This window comes from Denticeps clupeoides, chromosome 17 (genome assembly GCF_900700375.1).
Source record: "Denticeps clupeoides chromosome 17, fDenClu1.1, whole genome shotgun sequence".
Classification (NCBI taxonomy): Eukaryota; Metazoa; Chordata; class Actinopteri; order Clupeiformes; family Denticipitidae; genus Denticeps; species Denticeps clupeoides.
Window position 1 is genome coordinate 16,910,276 of NC_041723.1, and position 24,758 is coordinate 16,935,033.

The window sequence follows — 24,758 nt, forward strand, 5'->3', positions numbered from 1 at the left end:
GAGCGCGTATGTGTGTCGGTGCAAAGCTGGAGGTGTAGAAGACGGTCGACATTCCTTAAGTTCTTGTCAAACTGTGTGCAATGATCTGTTTGTTGCGAGCCACTTTGTTGGAGGTCAGTCTAGGCTGCGTCCTTTTCAGAATATAGAGTGTCTGAATGAAGTCTAGACGAAGGAGCGGAGGAAGCAAGAAGCAGGGGGAAAAAAAGCTGCTCTAACAACTGCCGCTTTGGGTCATTAGGTCACTTCTTCTTTTTCTTCTACTTTCCACAGCCTCTTATCACCACACAGCTGTGTGTTCTGGTTGTAGGTGTGGAGTGTGGTGCAGCCATCGGCTCTACTCCTGACTGTTCACATTCGGACAAAAACGTTTATTTCATCGTTATTTTCCTTTTTTAGGATTCAGTAGTTTTTGGTAGCCGCTCCATGGGAGGGGCAGCACCACACCCGAATAGGGTGGGGGTCATAAGCTTTAACAAATATCATCAGGTAGGTCTCATCGGGCCCAGGGCTTTAGACTTCAAAGGGTCCAGGTTTTCTAGAGACATGCGAGTCGTTTAAAGGATTACGTTCTTAGTTGGTTTTATATCTGTATTTTTTTCTAATAACTATGTACCACCATTTTTAACAATGGTGTCAGAAGTCAGAATCGACTTGTCCCACTGAATATCAGGGTGAGGAATAATTACTGTGTACATAGTATGCAAACAATGAGGATGAAAGGAGGGGACTGTGCAACAGGTACGCAGACATGGGCACACCACAATAAAATAAAGGGAGCGCAGTGACTCTGGACGCTGGCTGACGTGTTCAGACCGGTCTGGAAGACTGGAAAAAGCCACAGTGGCACTCCTGCACCCGGTGACAGAGAGAGAGAGAGAGAGAAAGAAATAATGTAGGGGGTGGGGGGGGGTTAAAAGAAAGATAAATGCACCAAAAAACAAGAGAGAGAGAGAGAGAGAGAGAGAGAGAGAGAGAGAAAGGGAGTCTGTGAGATCTTCCAACTCTCCCCAGATCCACTGCAACAGCCAATGAGCTCTGAGCTCTCACAGCAGCTTGGTTTAACGATGAAAAAGGCGGAAAAACATCACTCTACAGACACACCGCTGCCATTTTCAGAGGCACATACTCAAATGCAGAACACTCATTGAGAAGAAAATGTACAATATCCTCGTATTCTGACAGAGCAGAAGAGCTGGTGGCGTGCAGCCCGCAGAGCTCCCATTAATATCCTGGAGAAACGTTACTGCAGGAGAGCCCTCTAATCTGTCAACACCCCGCTGCTCCAAACCAGCCATGGCGCAGCAGATTATGGGGGTCAGTGGGTCCACGTGATGAAACGGATTTAAAGAGTGAACCAGGAAGTAAGGGTCTGCAGCGCCTCCTGCTGGACAGAACATGTCACAACACTCTCATATCTCTCGGGGGCCCAGCTCACTGTCTTGTGCATACTGTTAACCCTCCCATAATGTTCACAATATCACAAACATTATCTTGTGGGTTGCACATTTTAACTACGGCCAGAAGAGCTTCAGGGAAACACATTCAAACAACATAAAAAAAAAAAATGTAACGTAATACAAACACCATGCAACATTTCATACTTGCATGGATTTAAACTGCATTGTTTCAACAATAAATTTGAGGGGAAATCCCAACATGCATAAAAAAGACCTGTACAGATTTCAGTCTTTAAAAAAGTCCTTTCACTTCTCTTCGCAAGGTGTTGAGGGAAAAGCGTGGAAAAGTTCCTCTTTCAAACCTACTTTTAAATTAGGTTCAATAATTCCAGTCAAGTAATTCCAGAAAACAAGTGAAGGAAACCTCTACTTATGAAATTCAAAACTGAAAATGAGTCAAACTGACCCGCAACATAACAGGAAGAAAAGAAGAGGTTATTAAGCCAGTACACACAGTAAAGGCACAATTAGCAGCAGCGGTAAAGCCGTGGTAAAAGTCCATTTTGAGTAGTTGAACTGTTCTGATGTCCAGTCTACACTGTCTGATAACTGATGGTGGAATTTATGAGTTTATCCCAATTCTGAAGACCAGCCGGCAGCTGGAGGACTGGCCGTAAAACAGGGGTGTGAGAAACCACTGAAAGGGTTTAGGCATTAGCTGCAGTTCCAGATTTGCGTTTGATCTCCCCAAAGGTGGAAAGGACACCTGTGTGAAGCAGACGCCCGCCAGCTGTGTGTTACGGCAGGGTCATTCTAAAACTCCTCCTCTTTCTGTCTATCCCTCTCTCTCTCTTCTCTGACTCACGAACAGGTTGAAAGGACAGATTTTGGTTGTCCTCAAAGAAGACAGGCCTGCTCCGCCCTGAGAATGACAGCGGCGCTAGAACACTGTCTGCTGCTGTCAGGGGGACGGTTGTCACGGAGACCCGCTTCATCTGTCGTTCAGAGGGAGCCCTTAAGGAGATCACAGTGACACAGGGACTCGTTTAAAAAAGCGAGAAGGACAAAGAGAACAAAGACTAAGATGTGAGTCAGAGAGGGGTGGCACAGGCCCACGCAGCTGTTTCAATATTAAAGTATTTATCACGCTAAATTTAAACCTGGACATTGTGACTCACATGTTCAGCCCAAATGCAGCCTCCAACGTGTCCAAGGTTACAGAGGCACGAAAGAACCTTGAACAGGACCCATGACTCAAAAGGGGAACATGTCCTCAGGCTGGCGCCACTAAATAAAATTTAGGAGGACACTAAGACGTGAACAATGAAATTCTTAAGACAGAATTCCCAGTTTTGATGATGAAGTGCAAGTAACATTGGCTCTGGGAAGTTCATTTTACACAAGCTCTGTAAATTATTCAGAGGTGTGGTTTGGGTGTAACATGTAATAAACCAATCAGAATGGCTCGTCACCTCATCTGAACAATGCAGAGGGACAGGGTCTATTGCCGTTTGCTATTTTGATGGGTGTGTCTGGGAAGGAGAATCATGTTTCGGGCACTCGTGTGTGAGAACATCATGAACAGGAGCAAAAGTTCGTCCCCAAAAGGCAAATCCAGCAACATGTTCAGCCAATTGTGTTTTGCATTATACATGGATAGTATCTTTCTTGCAAAAAGGCCTTTTAAACATTTTAAGCTCTGTTTTTTTTTACCATATTTGATGTCCTAAAAGTGCAGTATTGATTCTCCATTAATTCAGATAAGAGTCAGGTTAGCCCCACCAAAAAAGCACCTGTGAGCATTACTAAGATGGCTACCAGTTGGGTGAACAAACTGATGTCCATGTGTTATAATTCTATAATGGGAAATATTGTCTCCCTGAGCCATCTTCAGGTTGCCCCATATAGGTGTGGCCTAAGAGGACCTGAATAATAGATTACAGGTAATTAAACTTTAGGCCACTGCATTAATCATTCCAAATGGCAATGAGGTCTGTCCTGCTGCATTGTCACACGGTACACCATCTCTCTTCAGACTGCAAACACCCATGTCTACACCTACTTGTTTTCCCTACATTTCCATTTACATTCACAGCATTTATCAGACGCCCTTATCCAGAGCGACTTACAATTAGTAGTGGAGACACTCAGGGTTTAGTGTCTAGCTCAGGGACACAATGGTAGTAAGTGGGGTTTGAACCTGGATCTTCTGGTTCATAGGCGAGTGTGTTACCCACTAGGATACTACCACACATTTTACCCATCAGCGGGCAGTGAGCAGTGGGCAGCCATGAAAAGCGCCCAGGGAGCAGTGGGTGGGGACAGTACCTTGATCAAGGGGACCTCAGTGGCACCTTGGCAGTTTGGGATTTAAACCCACAACCCTAGAGTTACAGGTTCACTTGCTTACCAACTAGGCCACCACTGCCTATAATTCATATAGCTTACTGATCAGTTTCAGGCCGACTGAATTTCTATTGTGACTCAGAGTTGAATTTATGTCTCTCTTATACATGCTGTTTTGGACAGTTTATATGTGTGGTGGTAATGGTCATAATACTAAAAACAAGTATGTATTACTGCTAAAAAGCCAAATTAGTTACCTGTACATGATGATCTATAAATAATCATTAAAGCTTTAGTTTTTTTTTTCTTCGTTACATTCACAGCGTCATATACCAGATGCTTTGCCTAATGTTAAAAATGTAATGGCTCCCATTTTTGACCACCTATGGTGTCAAACTTCCAGCTAATGAATAAAAACACATGCATTATATAAAACAAGTCAAATGACAGATGATCTCTGTAAACTGGACCCATTTCCGGTCAGATGTGCAACAAGGTCTTTGTGTTCATTTTGACAAATTTACTTCTGCTTTAATCATATTCGCCCCATAATTCCCATGTTTCAGCTGAAAATGCAACAGGAGAGGCAGAACCCACATTATAATGTGCTGTGCTGATTCATTCTAAAGTGAAACATGCAGCTAATGTTCACACCTGTCTGCACTATACAGTGTGATACCCAGTCCAGTCCTGATATTTTGTCTTTCAAAAGACTCACAATTGCATTCCAGCTGAATAATTTGAGTATTCTGTGACAGGATGACCGACCTTGCTCCCGCTGCTGGTCTCTCTGTTCCATGGACACCAGTGCAGAGAAGTGGGCCTGGTCGTAGGCCAGCACGAGAGGGGAGCAGTGACACCGGTTAGGTGGAACTTCCAGGGGCAAGTACAGGCCTCCGAACGGGATGGGGGCAAAGGCTGCAGCGGAAACAAGGGGCACAAGCTTTAATTACAGCCGTGTTCTTACTTTACTGTACTGTATTTACTTTAACATTATGCTTACAATCCAACACATATATATGATTTCTAATGACAAAGTTGCAGAAAAACTACAAATGTTCTCAATTAACAAGCTTTGTGTAATATTTTCCTCCACACCTGAGAGCCAAGCATATACAGCATATACAATAAAAGACTGCAGTGATGGCTCTTGTCCATATGACTCCAGGCTACAAACTCATGTTTGGTCTCTGGATCCACATAAATCTAAACCTAGAAACTTTTAGTCACATGGTATAATCTATGTTATATTCTGCTATGTAAAACGTAAGTAGAGGCTGAGTAGTATATGGAATTAAAGGACAGAAAATGGCCTCTAAACCATATTTGAATAAAAGGTCAGAGCATATAAGAAGCTCTCTGTGAGAAGCAGGCCCATATTCATTTGTCTCTTGTTGCATCCACAACTGTACTTATCTCACAGCACATGCCCATTATTAACCTGTCTCTGGGGTTCCCACACAAAAATCCCTCTAGTCCTTCATATGATTGCTACTCTGGTACACTGGGTTCAAGACCAGTCACCCCACTTATAACACCATGGCTGCCAGCATCAGAATAGGGTTTTATAACTTGATATAATAATGGAAATATGCCATACAATAACTGATTTAATAAATCAAATAACAAGCAAGATAGTTTTCCCAAATAATACACTGAGGACATTCTGGCTCAACTCATCAGTTCACCATATTTTCCCCTTCATTAGCAAGATTGTTTGCTGGGACATTTTCAGATACCTGTTTCTTTGCAACACTGGGCACCTGAAAAATTGTTGCTGTAAAAGATAAAATATTGGAAGCATGTGTCCCTTTTCCATTTTGGTATGCATTCATTAATTAATTACTGGATATCCTTCTCCAATCTATCAAGAGGTAATGGATATCTGGTCACAGGTTACCAAAAAAATTCCATATAACTGGTGACAGTTTCTCAATGAGTAGCAAAAAAATTGGAAAGTAAGGTCTAGGGATCCTTTACAATAACCAAGAAAGTTCCCAGAAATGTCCTTTATCCTGATGAATGGGCGATACCAGATATTTGTTGAGTTGAACCAGATTGTTCAGTTACACTGGAAGTGTTGCTCAGCAGATCCAGATCCGTACCTTCACCACCGGAGTCTCTGAGCATGGTGTCAGCCACCACCACTATGGGCCGGCGCAGCACGTGAGCGAGCACAAACACATGGAACTCCTCCAGACTCTCGTACACAGGATCTTCTGAGTTATCCACACTGTAGGACACATGCACAGAACAGTGGTTTCTTCTGTTACACCAACCAGTCTGGGGAGTGCCAGCAGTATTCGATGTGTAGAGTTTCTGAGTGCAGATCAGTTACTGTGAGCAAAGGCATTTGTGTCTGTAAATGTTTTTCAAGCCTTAGATCTTGAACAACATTAACAGATTTAAAGCCCCATATCTTCAGAGAAAATCAAGCAGCCTGTCATCTCGCATAAAGTATTTACAGCACCTGTGCCGGAGCCTCGGGGCGGAGATGACCGAGGACTGGCGTGTGTGTGTGAGAGAGAAAAAAGACGTCTGATGTTTAGTTCTTCAGTGTTTTAAAATCACACTTTCCACACGGATACCAGTCTAAACAGGGTGGTAGTAGCCTAGTGGTAGGGTAACACACTCGCCTGTGAACCAGAAGACCCAGGTTCAAATCCCACTAACAACCATTGTGTCCCTGAGCAAGACACTTAACCCTAAGTTGCTCCCTGAAACTACTGACTGTAAGTGTGGGTGTCTGATAAGGGTGATAAGGGTGTCTGATAAATGCTGTAAACGTAAATGTTAACAAGAGAAATCAATATCAAAGCCAAAAAAAAAGTGCACATCCAAAAAAAAAAAAAAAAAACACACCATGAAAGAGCTTCTATCCAACTAGAAGCATCAACCAATCTACCCAGAGCCACTAGCAGCAGACGGATCCAAACATGCAACTTGGAACCATGCAACAAAAATGTTCTAATTTCTTCAGACAGCTTGTAGGTCAGATGTTGTACATGGAAAGATTTTCATCCTCAGGTCCAGTGAGTTTGTTACTCATGCAAGAGTCAGTTCTCTTTTAGAGAACAAACTTCAAACCTCTCTTTCCACTGTTGAACTTGGGAGGAGGGGGGAACCCAGTCAAGTCTGACTCCTTACGGGAACTTGCTGCAATTAAGTCATCACAATTTCGCAGCCGCACTGCCAGATCTGCGCTAATGAACAGCCTTTTAATATGAGCATTCCCCCTCTCTCTCTATTTATGGCTTCATCACATGCTAGGCCAGAACAGATCGCTAACTAGATAAGTCATTACTGGCTCCGCTGAGCTCCTGCGGCAGAGCTAATGATTAAATCACTCCTGTCTGCCGCGCCAAGGGTACCTGAGCCTCGCACAACAGGGACGACTTCAACTGCAAGATGGGCCTTTCCAAACCACTTCCATTTCACACCTTCATGATCATACTTCTTCACAGACATGCTACAGAAGCCTGAATCAGAAGTTGTGCTTCCAAATATGGATCGGAATCCATGTGTATTGATGTAATCAAAACTCAAATCCATTTCAGATTTCATAAAATTAGATTTGGGAGGGTGAACACCAAAATCTCCAGTGGGTCTGCACTGCTGCGTTCCCTAAACAAATGAACAAATAAATTGAACGTTTTATCACAACGTGGCAGAAATAGCAGCTCCATCTCATCATCTGGAGCCGATCACATTGTGTGTAGGCACCCGTGGTTGGTGGAAGTGGTTTGGTGGGTCAGGTAGGCACGGAAAATAACTAGAGGGGGTGCAGAAGATGTCAGTAGATGGAACGCTTCGCCCTGAGACGCACTTTCTACGCCAGAGTGGAAACATGGTTTGCGCTCAGGAAACCACTGACACACAGGCACACACACGCTGCAGTTTCCACGCTCTGTTCTCACAAGAGGAGCACACTGACAGAAATAAACAGGAAGTTTAAAAACATTAAAATACTGCCAGATGATGGCAGCATTTGATATCTTCATCTGGATTCACTGATCTGAGAAGGTTTGCTCCCTCTGGCCCGTATCCGGCATCATTCGATTTTTTCCGTACTGCTGAGACATCTACACTTACCTCATCTCCATTTCATCTTCATTTTTTTTTTATTTCACTGAAAATTGAGGGTGCACAGGCACTACCTTTTCTATGTAAATAGTGTATTTTGAACTATAAACTTGAAATGATGGATTCTCCTGGGTGCGTCGCCTTAACATTTCACGGAGTGCAGGTCTGTGTAATGGATGTGTGGCCTTGAAAAAGCTTGAGGTCTAATTGCAACCCGGAGGACGCTGTTTATCTTGTAGAGTTTAATTTGCGGTCGTGCCTGTGGTGGACGCGTAACAGGGTGGTGTTGAGGAGCTTGGGGAAAAGACGCATCAAACCGAGGTCTGAGAAACACCTAGTCCAGCCATTCCTGATAAATTAATGATGATTACTCAAGCAGTAGCTGGAATCTGCTTAAAAACTGAAAACTCAATTGAACTTCATCAATTCTGCCAAAGTGTGGTTAAATATAAAGCCATAAAAATGAATAATGTTGACAAAAGCCTCTGTTCAAGATGCAATTCACAAAGGAACATCCGGTCAAATATTATGAGGGGTGTATTTATAGTTATACTCTATTCTGATGCAAAATGCTGTACATGTACAGTGTGTGTGTGTGTGTGTGTGTGTGTGTGTGTGTGTGTTACCCTCCGCTGGTGTTGCCGTTCTTGTTGAAGTGTGTGCGTGGCTCGCTGGATGCTAGTTTCAACAGCTCATTCCATTCCTTCTCCCACTCCTCCTCTGTGTACACCAGCCCCGACTGTGATGGAGGGAGGGAAAGAGAGAGAGAGAGAGAGAGAGAGAGTCATTATGGGCACGATACACAAACCCACCCACACACACGAGCTCTTTGCGCTCAAATGCACCCACAGATACACACTCACACTCATGCTGAAGGCACATAGCATGTGTGTCACACCCATACTGCTGCACAACTGCACTGCTGAGTCTTGTGCATCACTGCCTGCTCTTTTTCTGAACTAATCAGATACTAATCTGGGAGTCAAAAATTATGCTTGTTATCCAGTCGGCACATTTGACCATATTGACACGTCTATGTCACATCGGCAAATGCACTAGAAGGTATAACGATGGACATGGCCGATATTCAGCACTGGGCTTCCATCTTAAACTTCTCCCTTCTTTTCTAATTGTGCTCACTGTTGGCTTCATGCTACAGATGCTGAACTCAGAGGTCAGAGTTCAGTTCACAGTTCGGAGGTATCTTTAAGGATAAGTTATATCATTTTATCTCACGTGGAACCTACACCCTACACAACTTGTAACCTAACTTACTGATATACTTAAAAGATGTACAGTTACAGGGGCAGTGGTGGCCTAGCGGTTAAGGAAGCGGCCCCGTAATCAGATGGTTGCCGGTTCGAATCCCGATCCGCCAAGGTGCCACTGAGGTGCCACTGAGCAAAGCACCGTCCCCACACACTGCTCCCCGGGCGCCTGTCATGGCTGCCCACTGCTCACACAGGGTGATGGGTTAAATGCAGAGGACAAATTTCACTGTGTGCACCGTGTGCTGTGCTGCAGACAGCTGCTGTTCACAAATGGATAAACATCGATGCTTATTTTGTGAGCAAAAGACCACTGGTAACCAGATGTGAGGAGTGGTAGTGGCCTAGTGGGTATGACACAGAAGGCTATGAAACAGAAGACCGCAAAATCACAGGTTCAGACCCCACTTACTACTGCTGTGTCCCTGAGCAAAATACATAACCCTGAGTGTCTCCAGGGAGACTGTCCCTGTAACTACTGAATGTAAGTCACTCTGGATAAAGGCATCTGATTAACTGCATAATTGTAAATGTAAATATATGATTTAAGTGTAGCACCATTTTTCCAAAGAGCAATGGCATTGCCAAAACTCAGCCTCAGGATGCATGTGACAGTGTACTGATGGACAGAGGACATGAAGTGATGATCCCTGTACATGGGATTTTGTAGGTGTAGCTTGTAGGTACTGCATTCAGCCAGCTACGCAACACAGGAGACTTCCTGTGAGATGTGAGTTCTAGTGTGACGGCATTTGCAGTTCCGCTACCTCTTTGTTCTGTTGTGTCTGTTGCCACCTCCACCTCCTCTTCAGGGCCTCCCTCTCCGCACCACTCTTCATCATCGCGTACAGAGACTTCCTCAACACCAGATCCCTGTCGTGGAAGCCCCACATTCCTGTCTCACACACAAACACAGAGCATGTACTGAACAGTTAACACTGAATTTAATGAATAACACCAATATGCAAGATAAAGATTTGCCTTGTAATGTGCAAATGTGCTTCCTTGTTAAAATAAGGAATTGTGCGTATGAAAGTAAAAAAGGCAGCGACTGTGATACACTGCAGCACAGCACACGGTGACACAATGAAATGTGTCCTCTGCATTTAAACCATCACCTTAGTGAGCAGTGGGCAGCCATGAAAGGAGCAGTGTGTGGGGACGGTACCTTCATCAAGGGGACCTCGAACCCGTAACCCTCCAATTACAGGTCCGCACCCTTACACGCTAGGCCATTAAATCATGCAGATTGTATCTGTCTTTGGTCATTATTAATGATCCAGGGTGGTGGTTTTAACCCATGTGACTCTTTGGTCACACAGATGTCACAAATACTTTAAATATTTAAGCAGCTTTATATTTAATTCCAGAATTGTAATGACACCACAATTACTGTGAAACTGTGAAAGAATACTAAGAAACAAATGATGAGTAGTTCAGCTCAACTTGCTTATGAGTTAAATGTGTGAAAGACCCAGGGTGGCAGGTTTGCAGGTGAAAACTCACCCAACGATGCCGCATGCAACAGGCAGTTGCCGTCCCCAGTCGTGGCAAGAGGCAGGAGCTTCTTACAGCTGGTGCACATGTTGGACCACCAGTTCAGGCGACCTGAAGACATTAAGCCATGCAGTGGAGCACCAATCAGTCCTTGAGCAAAAGGTACATTTTACACATATAAATGTATGTGATGAATTATACCACAATCTCTCACATCAATATTTTCATTTAACAAAAGGAAAAAGTCACCGAGCTGATATAGATATCAAGTTGAGGAGATAAAACATCTGGTGGATTGGTGCCGGAGAAACAACTTGACTATCAATGTCACCAAAACCAAAGAGATTGTTGTCAACTTCAGGAAGAAACTGACTGTCCCCACCCCACTGCACATCAATGGATCTGCTGTTGAGATAGTCAGCAGCGTGAAGTTCCTGGGTGTGCACATGCTCTCCTGGATCCTCAACACCACATCCACCACCAAAAAAGCCCAGCAACGTCTGCACTTCCTCAGGAAGCTGAAGGTCAACCTCCTTCCTCCTTCCAGCCTCACATCATTCTACCAGGGGACCATTGAGAGTGTTCTCTGCTGCTACATCAATGTCTGGCATGGGTTATGCACTGTCGCTGAGTAGAAGGCCCTGTAGCGGATAGTGAAGACAGCAGAGCGTCTTCCACTTCCACCATCTCCCAACTCTACGAGAACAACCTCATCCATCAAGCCCGGAACATAATGAAGGACTCTCACCACCCCTCACACGCCCTGTTCTCCCTCCTGCCGTCTGGCAGACGGTTCCGCAGCATCAGAACTGTAACTGCCGGACACTGCAAGAGCTTCTTCCCACAAACAGTCAGAGCTCTCAATGCTCTCAATGCACTGCCATCACGCCAAACACCTCCAGCCTTGTGCACCTGATAACATACTCAACATTTTGCACATTTCTGCTCATGTTTGTCTTGTCTTTTGTCCTGTTTGAAATATCCAACATATCCACTTACAAGCATCCTACATGATGTTGTCCTGTTTGTCCTGTTCATTGACATGAAAGAAAAGTTGTACTTTTCTTTTATAGAGATCTGTACACTATTTAAGTTATCATTATTTCAACATATATACTGTTTATACTGTTGTACTGACAATAAACCAATCTTGATAAATAATGAGAGGTTTTATATTGTACTGCTTTAAATGAATTGACTGACTGTCATTTTCCAGCCAGGCTACACCTGCGTTTGATGGAGAGAGAAGCTGAAAGCTTCCTGCCTCTCCGTCTCCGCCTCCTTCGCCCAAGGGATGGTCTGCTTTCATCCTCCCACCATGCCCCCAATAACATCCACCTCCAACCTGTACCTATTCCCCCTCCCCCAGGTGGTGCAGCGCTGGCCTGACGTCCACCCACCTGCGTCCCCAAACACCCTCCGCCTGGCCCAGCCTCCGTAACCACCGGGGCCGAGACGCCAGCCTCACTGCCCGAGTCCTCAGGGTCCATCACGTCAGCATTTATTAAACTGACTCGAGACAAACCAGGACGTCTCGCCCTCTGGTCACAAGTCAGCTTTAAATTCCAGAGTCTTAATATAAAATAATAACAGCCCTTTTTTTCTGTACAGCAATTTCACCCTGTAAGACTTACACTTATACAATTTTTACAACTTTGTATGGTATGAAATTGCCCATCCAGAATAAATGCTCTGTTGTGGCAGCAAAGCATCATATTAATCTCTTAATTAATCTCTTTCTGACTATGCAAGATGTTTGATAATATCCCAATAAAAAATCAATAACGGTCAACCCTCAATGCTATCGATATATACAACTATACTTGTTTTATTAATATGAATATATGCAGGGATATATGAAATTATTATGAATCAACAGAATTAGTTCTCCAGCTAATTTATGTAGTCTATTGGCAGATTTGCAGCTTATGTAACAGTTTACAATTCATCTAATCAGTGATATCTGGTAATTTGGTTTGAAGATTTGTGTTTTTAACAATGAATCAAGTAAAATTAAACGTGAAATAAAAAAAATGCCCCCTGATTTGGCTGAGAGGATATGTTGGAGTGTCTTACTGGTTAAATGTAGAACAATCTGCACCTGCTAACTACCTATTAAATGAATTACAGTACCAATAATGCAGCCCCAACAACCCCAGTTCTTCAGTCAGCTCCTTGCTCATGTTTTTTTTGTGTAGTTGTCTAATGACGGTTGCAAACATGAGTTTGAAGGTGTTGCTGTTAAGAAGGGACCCACCGGCCAGCTCCAGCGCCACCATGGTGGACTGCTCGATGAGGTCTCGCTCGATGAAGTTGCGGAAGTCCTCGCTGTAGACACTGAGGTCGGGCAGCTGGAATGTGTAGATTGGCATCTCCAGGGGAAGCTGCTCGCGGGCACACTCGCCCGTCACGTGCATCCGCGCCAGGGACATGATGGCAGAGCTGGCGTGGGATATGCCCCTGGAGAGACGCTTCTCTGCATAGGACAAGCACACAGAGGGAATGATGTAAGCCAGACCCGCCAGCATGTGATGTTAGAGTACTTTACAGTTCTTGTCCAACCAGCATCAAACAAACAAGGCATCATCATTCTTAAGTCTTATATCCAAATTCCCGTCAGGTGAATTGAATTCCTGTCCTAACTAGGGGGTAATGTACTTATTTATTAAAAATTAAATTTCCCAACTCCCACTGTCTTTTGTCCAGCACAACTGATCCAGCAGGTTTGAAAAGGATCATGGGAGGGACAGCGAATCACCAAAATAATCATATTCATATCACCTTGCGTGTTCTCCTCCGCTCTCTGCAGGCATTGCTCCACCTTGCTGGCGAGGTGCTGGGGGGTGTCTCGCTCCGGATGCTTGCTGTAGCGTCCCTCATTGAACACCTGGGGCAGGTTGGCAGTGTGGACCTGCCGGAGCTGCTCATAGTCACTTAGAGCAGCGCTCAGGTCCCAGTTTTTACCTGCACACAAACAGAGGGCCATATGTGGTTTAATGAAGATCATCCTGTGCAAATATCAATATGGTCTGAGATCTCACACATTAAACAATATCAAATCTGGCAAAGAACATCTGGCAATTGAACTTAATACAAAAAAAGAAAATATATGAGCCATTTATGTAACAGTACACCCTTCTCTTACCTACAAACATATGCTAAAATGCATAAATCTCTGCCACAATTTGGACAGGATTAAGGTCTTATGAAAACAGCAAAAGCAACACACAACAGCTGTGGATGACAAAAAAAGAGTGTCTATCAACTTCGCAAATATCACAAAAATATGCAAAAAGAAAAAAAAACATTGAAGTTGGATGTAAAGGCCTGACGATCCCCCAAATCTATCAGCCACAGTTTATCACATCATACCGGGCAAGTAAACCCAGTAAGTAAAGCTCTCTGCTTTTTTAAAGGGTGCATTTAATTGTGCTTGAATAATTGCAGTTGCTGGAATTTAAAAGGCTTTTAACAACGCTAATGCTGATGTCTACCTTATTGGCTTAGAAGGAATATTTTACACACACAGCATCTAAATGACTTACATAATGCAAATAGCATTCAATTTCTATTTTCTACACCCACACTTATATCTATCTCATATGCAGAGACAGGGTCCAGCGTATATCAAAATACTGATAATTGAAACATCCTTTTTTCAATATTTTTGTGAGGCACTGAAAAATGGTATTAGAGTCTGGAATAATAGCTTCCTGTCCTATTTCCCAGAATGGGCTGCGGCAGCCTTGAACCTGCTCAGGAGGAAGTGGTTATGGATATATTGAGTGAGTGATTGAGTAATTCTGTTAAAAAAATAAAATAAAATGCCGATACTAATCATAAATCAGTACAATATATTATATTAACACTTGTAATACTGTAACACAATAATTCTGGACCCTAATTAATAGTATACTTTATGTGAGTGTGCATAAGAAGGGACAGAATATTAAAGATACAATAGATTTTTATAAAATAGTCAATTGACTATTTTTACATATAAAAAGTAATAATACCAAGTGCATAATTATAAACAATGGGTCTAGAGACAATCTGCTAAGACTTTATTCTAATGCTGTTTTTGGGGACTTTTTTGGGGACCAAGCTTTTCCAAAGTGTTAATTAAACATAGAGTAGCAATATAATCAAACTGCCTTTAAATGAACTGAGTAAGAACTTTTATGAACGTATCTTCAGCTCACCGTCTGTCTCGAACACCAAACAAATCAGGTCCCCTTTGCTTTACGTCTGACAATAAACACCATGGACAATGTTCAACAGTCCAAAGGCTCTTGCTTTCACACACCAGAGACAGAAATGATCCCAGATTTGCTCATTCGTCATTCACATCCTGCATTTCAGCGCATGGAAGTTGTTTATGAAATCTGAAATCTGTATAATCAGTGTTGAAGGCTAAGTCTGGTTTTAGCACAGAGCATTCAGTGTGTTTGTTAAGCCCAGATTATGTTGTTCGGAGGACAGAAAACACCCGGCGCGTATGGCAAAACAGAGAGAAATAAAAGGGTCTCTCCAAAAGAGAGGGCCGGAAAAACAAAAAAAGCAAGACGGGCCTCCTAATGTGATGTGACAGTCACCGCCAGACAAGTGTACACACACCACACGCCCTCACACATATATATGCAGCTGCCTCCATCTCTCCCAGATAGTGGCTTATCTCTGTGACAGGAAGCCCTTCCAGGGCCTCGGAGAAGCCGCCATCGCAGAGCCAACAATTACACCATCCACTAAACCTGGTGCCCTACCAACATCACTGCGAAAAAAAAATTAATACAAGCTTAACATCACATTATAACACAATCAGAAATGTAGCCCAGTAATAATAAACCAGAAATTATGACCAAATACGGGTGTTAGAAAATACCGATACAGCAACATCAAATATCATTTTTTTGTGGTAAACTTTAGTCCACCAGGTGGTGCTGTTGAGCGTTTTCTTTAGTGAGGTCAGCAGAGATGAGAATCAGCATGTGACTACAACCTCCACTCCTGTAGATGGCGCCGTACAGCTGGGTACTTTGAGTTACTGCTTGACATGTCAGCTCTGTTTTTACATTTTCAGTGAACTATCGCAGCATCACAATATATTGTGATATAATCGTATTGTGTATCGTGTATCGTGTATCATGATCCTAACTCACTATAAAATATGCCACATCCGGCTGGTGGTGCGAGAAAGGGGAGATGAGGCAGAGAGGCGTGGAGACAGGGAGAGAAGTTCCCGGGGTGATGGGGAAAAAAAAAAGAAAACTCACCCAACGTTACCACACGGCTACGTCTGAACCAAACCTGAAACCAGAATGAATGAAGGAATGGCGAGGCAGCGATCAGAAGCACTCAGCACCCTGCCGACCTGCATCTCTCTAAAGCAAGACAGACAGTCTCACTCCTGCATTCTGCCACACCCAGCGGAGGCGGAGGGGACGGACCGGGGGTCCTGAGTCCCGGTGTCTGTCCTCTCCTGTGAAGCGGCGATGGAGTTCAGGCTGGGTGCCGTGTTAAAAAGTCTGTATGCAGCGTGCACCAGTCTTTCAAACACGGGAAGCTCATGTCAGGCTTAAAAATGTATTTTGCCCTCCGTTCCTTTTGCAGAAAATGCTCTGTGACCCACTCGTAACAACTCGCCATCTCACATGTTCTTTGCACTTTTCATGCCTGTGTATGCCCTGTGAAAGTTCCCCAGATCCCCCAAACAACACGTCCCACTCCCTGAGAGGGTCTCTCCTTGTGAGGAAGGCCACTAAACATCAGGCCAACAATAAGCACTTCCACAAGCTGCTTTAACTATACAAATTATCTTTACAATGCAGAAACAAGGATAGTCAAGGTTACTATAATATTGTTTTTTTTTTCTTTTTTATTTAAAGAATGATTTGTATAAAACACAAATGTCTTCACCTGCAAACACATGTTTCTGTAGTGCTGATGTATACTTAGAACATGCTGTCAATCAAAAAGAGGTTCCGCCTTTTAGATCATCATGCAGCACCCTAGCCTGCCCACTGTTCCATTCATTCGCAGAGATGCGGTTTTGGTGCGTTTATCCAATAACCGTCCAGCTTTTCTGCACTGAAAAAAGCTCTTCCGTGCCGTGCCAGGGAGGTCCAGTGAAGCTGTGCTTCAGGAGGCTTTAATGCACTGCGCTGCACGGAAATGTGGGAGGTGATAATCTGCAATAAATGGATTCTGAGCAAGTTTGTCGGAAAGTTGAGCACGCTCTAGCACACCTTCATTAAAACCAATACAAACATGACAGTGCATCTATGAGCATTTATTTTCACGTTAGAATAAGCAGAGCAGTCACCACTGTTTCTCTCTGTCACTCAGTCTCTCTCATTTACACATAGATGCACACATGCACTCTTACAAACTAGAGAACTGGGAACTAATGTCTGCATGTTTCTGTATCTAAGGCTTTTTAATTGAGAGAAAAAGAGACAGTGGCAGTGGTTGGCCTAGTGGCTAAGAAAACAGACCTGTAATCAGAAGGTTGCCGGTTCGAATCCTGAATAGCCAAGGTGCCACTGAGGTCACCTTGATGAAGGGACTGTCCCCACACATGTTCCCCGAGTGTTATGGCTGTTATGGCTACCCACTGCTCACTAAGGTGATGGGTTAAAAGCAGAGGACACATTCTGTTGTGTTCACTGGATGCTGTGCTGCAGCTTTTCACCATGACAATCACTTTACTTTCAAGATGAAACGAGAAAAAAGGACTGAGGCGAGTATTTTTCCATACGTTCAATGGCAAAAACTACATTTAATTCATATGGTAATTTAAATTCCACTGATTCTGGGGATCATGACAAGGGTTCATTTATGGCATTTTTATTAAATTTAAGAATATAGATTTAAATAAATGCATATGATTTGATCTTTATGATCTTTGCATGTGCCTTATGTACAGGTTCAGGTTCAGAACTATGCTGTGTGTGTGTGTGTGTGTGTGTGTGTGTGTGTGTGTGTGTGTGTGTGTGTGTGTGTGTGTGTGTGTGTTTGTGTGTGTGTGCGTGTGTGAATGAGTGTTTCCTAGCCAGACATCTCCATTGTGCCTACAGTGGCTACCGCCCAGCCCTGCACTTCCTCCCACAGTTACATACATCGATACAAATCTTATTCCACTTTATGGATTCCTCTATTCTTCCCGGCCGAGGACAAAACTCGAGTGTGAGTTTAATCAAATGAGCACTCAGCACATCTAATGCACGTTCTAAGCATTATCCCTCCCAGTCAATGCAGACGAGCATGTCCAGCACCGTTAACGGCCCCGCTCCGCCACGCTTAAATACTGTAGAGGGAGGAGCTCTGAGATGACTGACTTCTCTCCAATTACGTTGTTTTGTTCAAACGTTACAGGGTCAAATGTCTATGGCACTGTTTGTGCAATGTTTATGTGAGCCGCACAAACTGTAGTAATATGATATAATATATATTGTATTACAGTAAGAGGATGCAGCCTTGTCGTCTGTGGTTTAAGTATGCTTGATAGTTCTGGTATCAAAAAGCTAAACACAATGTCTGCAGTTAAATCAGTGTCACTATGCAATTTTAAAGAAATTATTCATTTCCATGTGAGAGTAAACAGTGCTTGGAACGTAACCGGTTCAGGAAAAGCAGTACAGGCTGCAGTACCTCCACGTACCCCCAGAGGGCAACACACTTCATCTGTCCAGCATGAGATCCCGAGGCCCTCCACCATCACCACATCATTACTCAGAGGATGAGGCGAGCCTGTCTGAGCCGGAGTCACACTACCAGCGGAACCCTGCAGGGCACGGGCCACGGAACCCGAACATTTCATACAGGAAACCAAGTAGATCAGCACTGACAACACGAGGGGACATGATCTACACGGGAAACCTCTATTACAGCCCTGAAAATAAAGCACAGAGTGTGTATGAGCACAGACACGTTCCTCAGGCACCGTGAGGCATTTCACACCAGGCCACTGAGCTGTGACTGTGTCATATGAGCGTGTGGACACACACACAAACACAAAAATGGAACCCCCTACCAGCAGCTCCCCAACAGACCAACACCACTCCGTCTTACTCATCATGTCCCTGTCAAAAAAAAAAACATTACAATCCATCTAGAGCTGATTAAACGCACGGAACCACACAGATGGCAAAACTAAGACTGGTTTCGAAATGCACTCTGTCACCTTGAGACTGTAACAGGAAGAGGCATGCGAGAAGCCATCTTTCAGTCAACACATCTTTATTCACCCACACAATCAAAGCAAAAGCAGCTTAATTTCCCACGGCGGAGCAAAGCTCGCACCCAGATGCAGCAAAACGGAGCGGACGGGCGAACATGGAGAACCAGACGTCTGCTCTGCTACAACAGGACAATGCTGGTTAATACTGTATGTCATCTTATGTAAGTCCTATATACTGTACATCTGACGTTTTAAGCGCAGACACAGCGTCCAGTCAGCAAAGCGTGCTCGTAACCAGTTCCCACGAATCGTCGTCATCATCATCATTTCATTGTTGTTGAACTTGATGTGCTATTTTGCACCAGGCTTGGACAACATTTATCAGAGGTGAAGAGCGGATGCTGAGTTGGACTGCAGGTACATACATTACGACAGCGGCGCTACGATTTACTGTGACCTACATACGGAGAACGGGCTGCATCTTCAGAATCACCTTGCGGTTTCCACACTTGAATCGGCAGGTTTCTTAGTTGTTACAAGACCTCATGATCTCTAGTAAGACAGTTCAAACATGTTGCATTGAGCTCATTGTATGCATGATGTTAATAATTAAGATGCTATTTTTATTACAGACGAATACAGAGAAGCTACAGAGAATACAGGGAAGCCTCCCATCCCAAGCCTCCCGTTTCAGTGAAATACACTGCATCGCAGTGAACAGTGAGACCAGGGCAAACCCCACTCGTCAGTGGGCTGTTTATGCACACACCCTCCTGCAGCGCTTCATTAAGATGGAGAGAGTGAGTGTGTGTGTGTGTGTGTGTGTGCCTGATAACAGCATTCCCTTTTCCTGGAAGCAGCCTGGCTAAGCCCTCTTCTCATCTGTCCAGTAGGATCCACCAGATTACATAACCCAACACTACAGGGACTGATCAGAACACAAACAAATGGAACCCTGGGAAAGACATGAATTTTCTTTGTGCTCTTTTCTGTCCAATTGTAGCCGTACTGTTTGAGTTGCTGTTCCTAATCGGAAAAAGTCGGAAGGCACACACAGAACCAGTGCACTTTTTATTCGTTGCTTTATTGAAGAGCGTCAGACTGCCTTGCTCTGACGTTGGTTGCAGGGGGGAATTAAAATTCTCAAAACAGATGACTAATAATGATTCATAAACACTGGCATCTGGTTCAGCCCCCCCATTAAACAGCACTTACTTCATGTGGGTACCCAGCAGTGCTATCCATTAACAGGCAGTCTGCTTTAAAACGCAACTATACTTATCCCTAAGATATAACCCTACTTATCAATAAGATATCATTATGGCCAACTTGCCTGTTGACATTACTGTATTGGCCCAGCTGGGACAAAATGCAGTACATCTCGTACACTGGTATCTGCCAGTATACTTATATTTTGGCCAATATAGTATATTCTAATGATATTTGCACTGTACCTAGCGAGTACTCATTTTAATTTTGTGCTGTGGTAATTGCAGAACGTCTGAAGCATTTTAGAATTACAATCATTAATTCTTCACTATCACTTCTAATGGTTCGTCTGAATATCTGTTGGTCACAAGCCATTCTGGTAGCTCTTAAAACATTTCATTTGATGTTTGACTAATTACTGGCATGTTTGATAAAAGAAAATTTGAGGATTAAGTGTCCTTCTGCGTCGTCACGTGGTGCCAGATTGGAGATGCATTCACACTTCCAGCCCAGGCAATTACAGGCCTCTCAGCCAGGGAGTCAGTCGGATGAAGGGGGAGGGGGGAAGCTGGGCTCTGGGGTTGAAAGTTAAGGTGGAGTGGGGGGCGGGGTGTACAGCGAATGCAGGTGCAGCTCTTCCCCTCTGCTTTAGCTCAGCAACATCTGAGGAGGTGAGCACCGAACATCTATCATGTCTCAGGCTAAGCTGTTATAACCCAGAAAGCCATGAACAAAAAATAAAAAATATATATATATATATATATTTGTTGCAAATATATATATTTTGTTCATGGCTATATATATATAAAAAATTCATAAAAAATATCGGCATGGTCCAAGTGGGCACGTCTGCATTCTGGGGCTTTCTCTTCCTCATCACCCCCCTCCTTGCTGTCTCCACCTGGTGCGAGCGCCAGGACCACTCCACTGATCAATGAGTTCCACTGAATGGGCAAAAAGGTCTCCCAGGGGAGCACGCTCGTAAAGCCGTCACATGGGCTACTAAATCAGTTTCTGCCGGCCCGCCCCAATCCCACGGCAAGAGAAGGAACACAGACTCAGCGAGGACCCGGGGCTACGGCGTCTGGTCAGGGACAGTGCTTGTCAGCGAAGCGGTGAGACGGGGAGAGTACAATAGAGGAGGCCCGGAAGAACACGAACTGTGGGACAACGTTAAAGCTGGGATTTGTCATCATGACCACAGGGCAGAAGGCAAGAAAATTCTGGAACAGCACGAAATATGGGTTACAATTTGTCAGCACAGATACTTGCCTGCAAGGATGCAAGCTGTGCAACAAATTATCAGCGCTTATCTACACCTAGCCTCTGGTTGGAAACTAATGGTCATGTGACAGATTTCCATGATTCTCCATACATCTACACACTCACCCTTTTCCATATTCTCATACCTAATTCTATTTATCATTTCATATCTCAAAGGGTTTCATTACAAGTGCAATGTACTTGATCTAAGTATTAATTACATCTACAGCGGGTATGGTAGTAGTAGGGGTGGTAGTAGCCTAGTGGGTAACACACTCACCTATGAACCAGAAGACCCGGGTTCAAATCCCACTTACTACCATTGTGTCGCTGAGCAAGACATTTAACCCGAAGTTGCTCCAGGGGGACTGTCCCTGTAAATACTGATTGTAAGTCGCTCTGGATAAGGGCGTCTAATAAATGCTGTAAATGTAAATGTATAAAAAAAAGTGTACACATCAGTCAAAATGCCTGAGCACAATACTTAATTTCTAAACTTTTCCCACCTTTAATGTGACCTATAACCTGTACGATTCAACCAAAAAACAAACGTGTTTGGAAAGAAAAGAATTCATAAAATACTTAAATCTTAAGTAGCAGTTCGTTGGTATGGTGCATCTTGACTTGGCAATAATGACTGTATTTACTGCATTATTGTCCCCTGTCTTTGTATGTAGGACATCTTTGGAGACCTTCATATCAAGTAAAGGAAGCTGTAAGTCACACCAAGTTCAAACTCAATCAGGTGTGTGTGCTCCAAAAAAGTGAAATCAACACTTTGCCAGTCAACAAAACATAGCACTGCTAGAAGCTTTACTATCTATTCCCCATGTACTTTAATTCTCTACAGAATCCTTTTGATCAGAGAATCCTAGTCACATTTTAACCCAAATGAAATAAGAGGAAATAAATTATGCTCTTACCTTCCAGCAGGTCTCGTGCCAGACCTGGTTCTGCCCCTGTGGACCGAACAAAGTCTGACAGGACCGCATCCATGTCCAGAGTCATGTGATCATGTGGAAGCGCTGCCCAGCCTGCAGCGGTGGCCTTCGTGGTAGCCAGGCTTCACGCTGTCATCTGCAGAAAGAGAAATGGAATGATCAGCATCCTTTTATTTTTTTTAAGCCTCACCGAACAGTCAGATTGATTTTAAATTAAAACATGCACAGTCAGGAGGCTCTTCAGTGGTCTTTAGAAGCCTGTATAAGGCCGACTGTGTTTTTTTTTTTTTATTAGAACCCCTCTTATGGACAGTCTAAGAATCCAATCCAACATGGAATACAAACAGTTTACAGAATGCTACTATCAGTAAAACATGCCAAGGACATTCTAAGACTGTCTGTCTGTGACCATAGTAGGAATATTTCTGAGAAATACTAATGCCCATCCTGGCCCGTACATCCTGGAAGTAGCACCTTTTATAGATCCATTAAATATATGTCACTATTTTTGAGCTGGATCTAAGCACAGTGCTACAGAATAATTGTGTAGGATCAAATGCTTCCTCAGGATTTACTTAAGTAAAAAAAAGAAAGAAGCAATGCTCTTTAATAATGTTTGTGCATATGACGTTTTAAATAATAAACAAAAAGGCTAGTTTGGGCCTGTCAGCATGACAGACCACTTACTATTGTGCTGGGACCAGCAAAAAAGGACACGTCTTACGTTCAAGGCTGCCACGCAAAAACCGTGAAACGTACAGAAACAACGGAGTGGTCAGGCCGAAGGCCTGACCACTCCGCACAATATGACGTATTGTTTATTTTGGTAGGTCGTACGGCCCGCCCACAAATCGGGTTCAAAGTGTAAAAAGTACCGTTTACTATCGTGCTGGGAACACGTTTTTGGCTCCCAGTGACCAGCCGTAAAAGCTAGAGACACGGGAGTCAAGGCGAGGCCGAAGGCCTCGCCGAGACACAAAATCTGACATATGGTACAAGTCGGTGCCACCAACGGGGGTTTGGAAAACCCGGATAAACCCGGAACACTGGGAAAAAGGCAATAAAAGGACATGTCTTACGTTCAAGGCTGCCACGCAAAAACCGTGAAACGCACAGAAACAACGGAGTGGTCAGGCCGAAGGCCTGACCACTCCGCACAATATGACGTATTGTTTATTTTGGTAAGTCGTACGGCCCGCCCACAAATCGGGTTCAAAGTGTAAAAATTGTGGTTTACTAATGCACAGAGGAAGAGGTTTTCAGCTCCCTGTGACCAGCCGTAAAAGCTAGAGACACGGGAGTCGAGGCGAGGCCGAAGGCCTCGCCGAGACACACAATCTGACATATTGGATGTGTTGCTACCACCAACAGTGGTCAGGAAAACATGGGAAATAGGGAAGAAGGCCAAAAAGGCCATGTCTCGCATTTGTGGCTGCCACGCTAAGACCGTGAGACGCACAAAAAAAACGGAGAGGTCAGGCCGAAGGCCTGACCTCTCCGCACAAAATGACATATTGATTGCTTCTTTGGGGACTACAGGAGGGCCACAAATTGTGATCAAAACATTAAAAGTGTGAAAAAATCTGGTTTTCAACAATTTGCAATGAGACGCTTCACAGCACACACACGACTCTCATGTCAAATCGTGCGGCTTTTCGTTCCGCACGGTTTGACGTATGGCTCGACTCGGCCGGATTTACGGTCGGCGCGCAATTCGCCAAAAAGCGTTTTCGGAACGCGTTTATTATCCTAGTCCAAAATTGGACTTTTTTGGACTTTGTGTCCAGATGGTTTTACATAGAAAAGAGATTTTGATGTTGTGTCGTAGATCTCTCCAAGACCGACGCTTTGACGTATGGTTTCTCTCTGTCTGATTTACGGATCATTGACAAATTTGAAAAAACAAAAAAGTGTCAATGGGCGAAAAAAAGTTTATTTATTTATTTATTTATTATTTCAGCCTCGCTCTTCGGCAATTAATGCGGGTCGTACCGAACCACGCACACCGGCATGCTATATATCAAAAATTAGTACTATATTGTGTGAGGTGTGCTATTACTTTTATAAGCGATCGGACTGGGCGTGGCCGAGCTATTAACGCTCAAACAGGGTCATTTTCCCATTAGAATGCATTGAATGCTAATTTTAGCATTGGTAGCATTGGTAAAATGGGGCCCCTTATAAGTGGTACTGCTACTGTGTCATTGCCAGCAAAGGGGGTCCTACAAGGGGTACTGATACAGCAGCAGCGCCAGCACTGTAATTCAATGGAATCTCAAACCAGCAGCTTCATTAGGATGCCAATCATCCACATTATTAAGACCACCTGGTCCTTTGGCTGCTTTATTAGGGACATTGTCCAAACATCACCAAATCTAACATGACGCATCTCGGCCACACCCTGTTAGCGTTTTTGATGTTAGCATTAGCATGCTAACATGCTAATTTTTAAACATGCTCCAAACGTCACCAAATTTACAGTGACGCATCTTGGCCACGCCCTGTTAACATTTTTGATATTAGCGTTAGCATGCTAACATGCTAATTGTTAAACATGCTCCAAACGTCACCAAAT

At 43.8% G+C, this 24,758-nt stretch overlaps 1 protein-coding gene across 2 annotated transcripts in view; it reads right to left on the bottom strand.

Moving 5' to 3' along the window:
• otud7a (OTU deubiquitinase 7A) overlaps nt 1–24,758 on the bottom strand; it is a 66,594-nt gene that overhangs the window by 9,617 nt on the left and 32,219 nt on the right. For both annotated transcript variants that reach the window (XM_028958648.1, XM_028958649.1), the window contains exons 3-10: nt 22,166–22,319; nt 13,373–13,555; nt 12,849–13,067; nt 10,601–10,702; nt 9,862–9,989; nt 8,453–8,565; nt 5,849–5,976; nt 4,512–4,661 (exon numbers count right to left, since the gene is read on the bottom strand). In XM_028958648.1, the coding sequence (XP_028814481.1) occupies nt 4,512–4,661; nt 5,849–5,976; nt 8,453–8,565; nt 9,862–9,989; nt 10,601–10,702; nt 12,849–13,067; nt 13,373–13,555; nt 22,166–22,250 (1,108 nt within the window). In that variant the 5' untranslated portion in view covers nt 22,251–22,319. The remainder of the gene's footprint in view (nt 1–4,511; nt 4,662–5,848; nt 5,977–8,452; nt 8,566–9,861; nt 9,990–10,600; nt 10,703–12,848; nt 13,068–13,372; nt 13,556–22,165; nt 22,320–24,758) is intronic.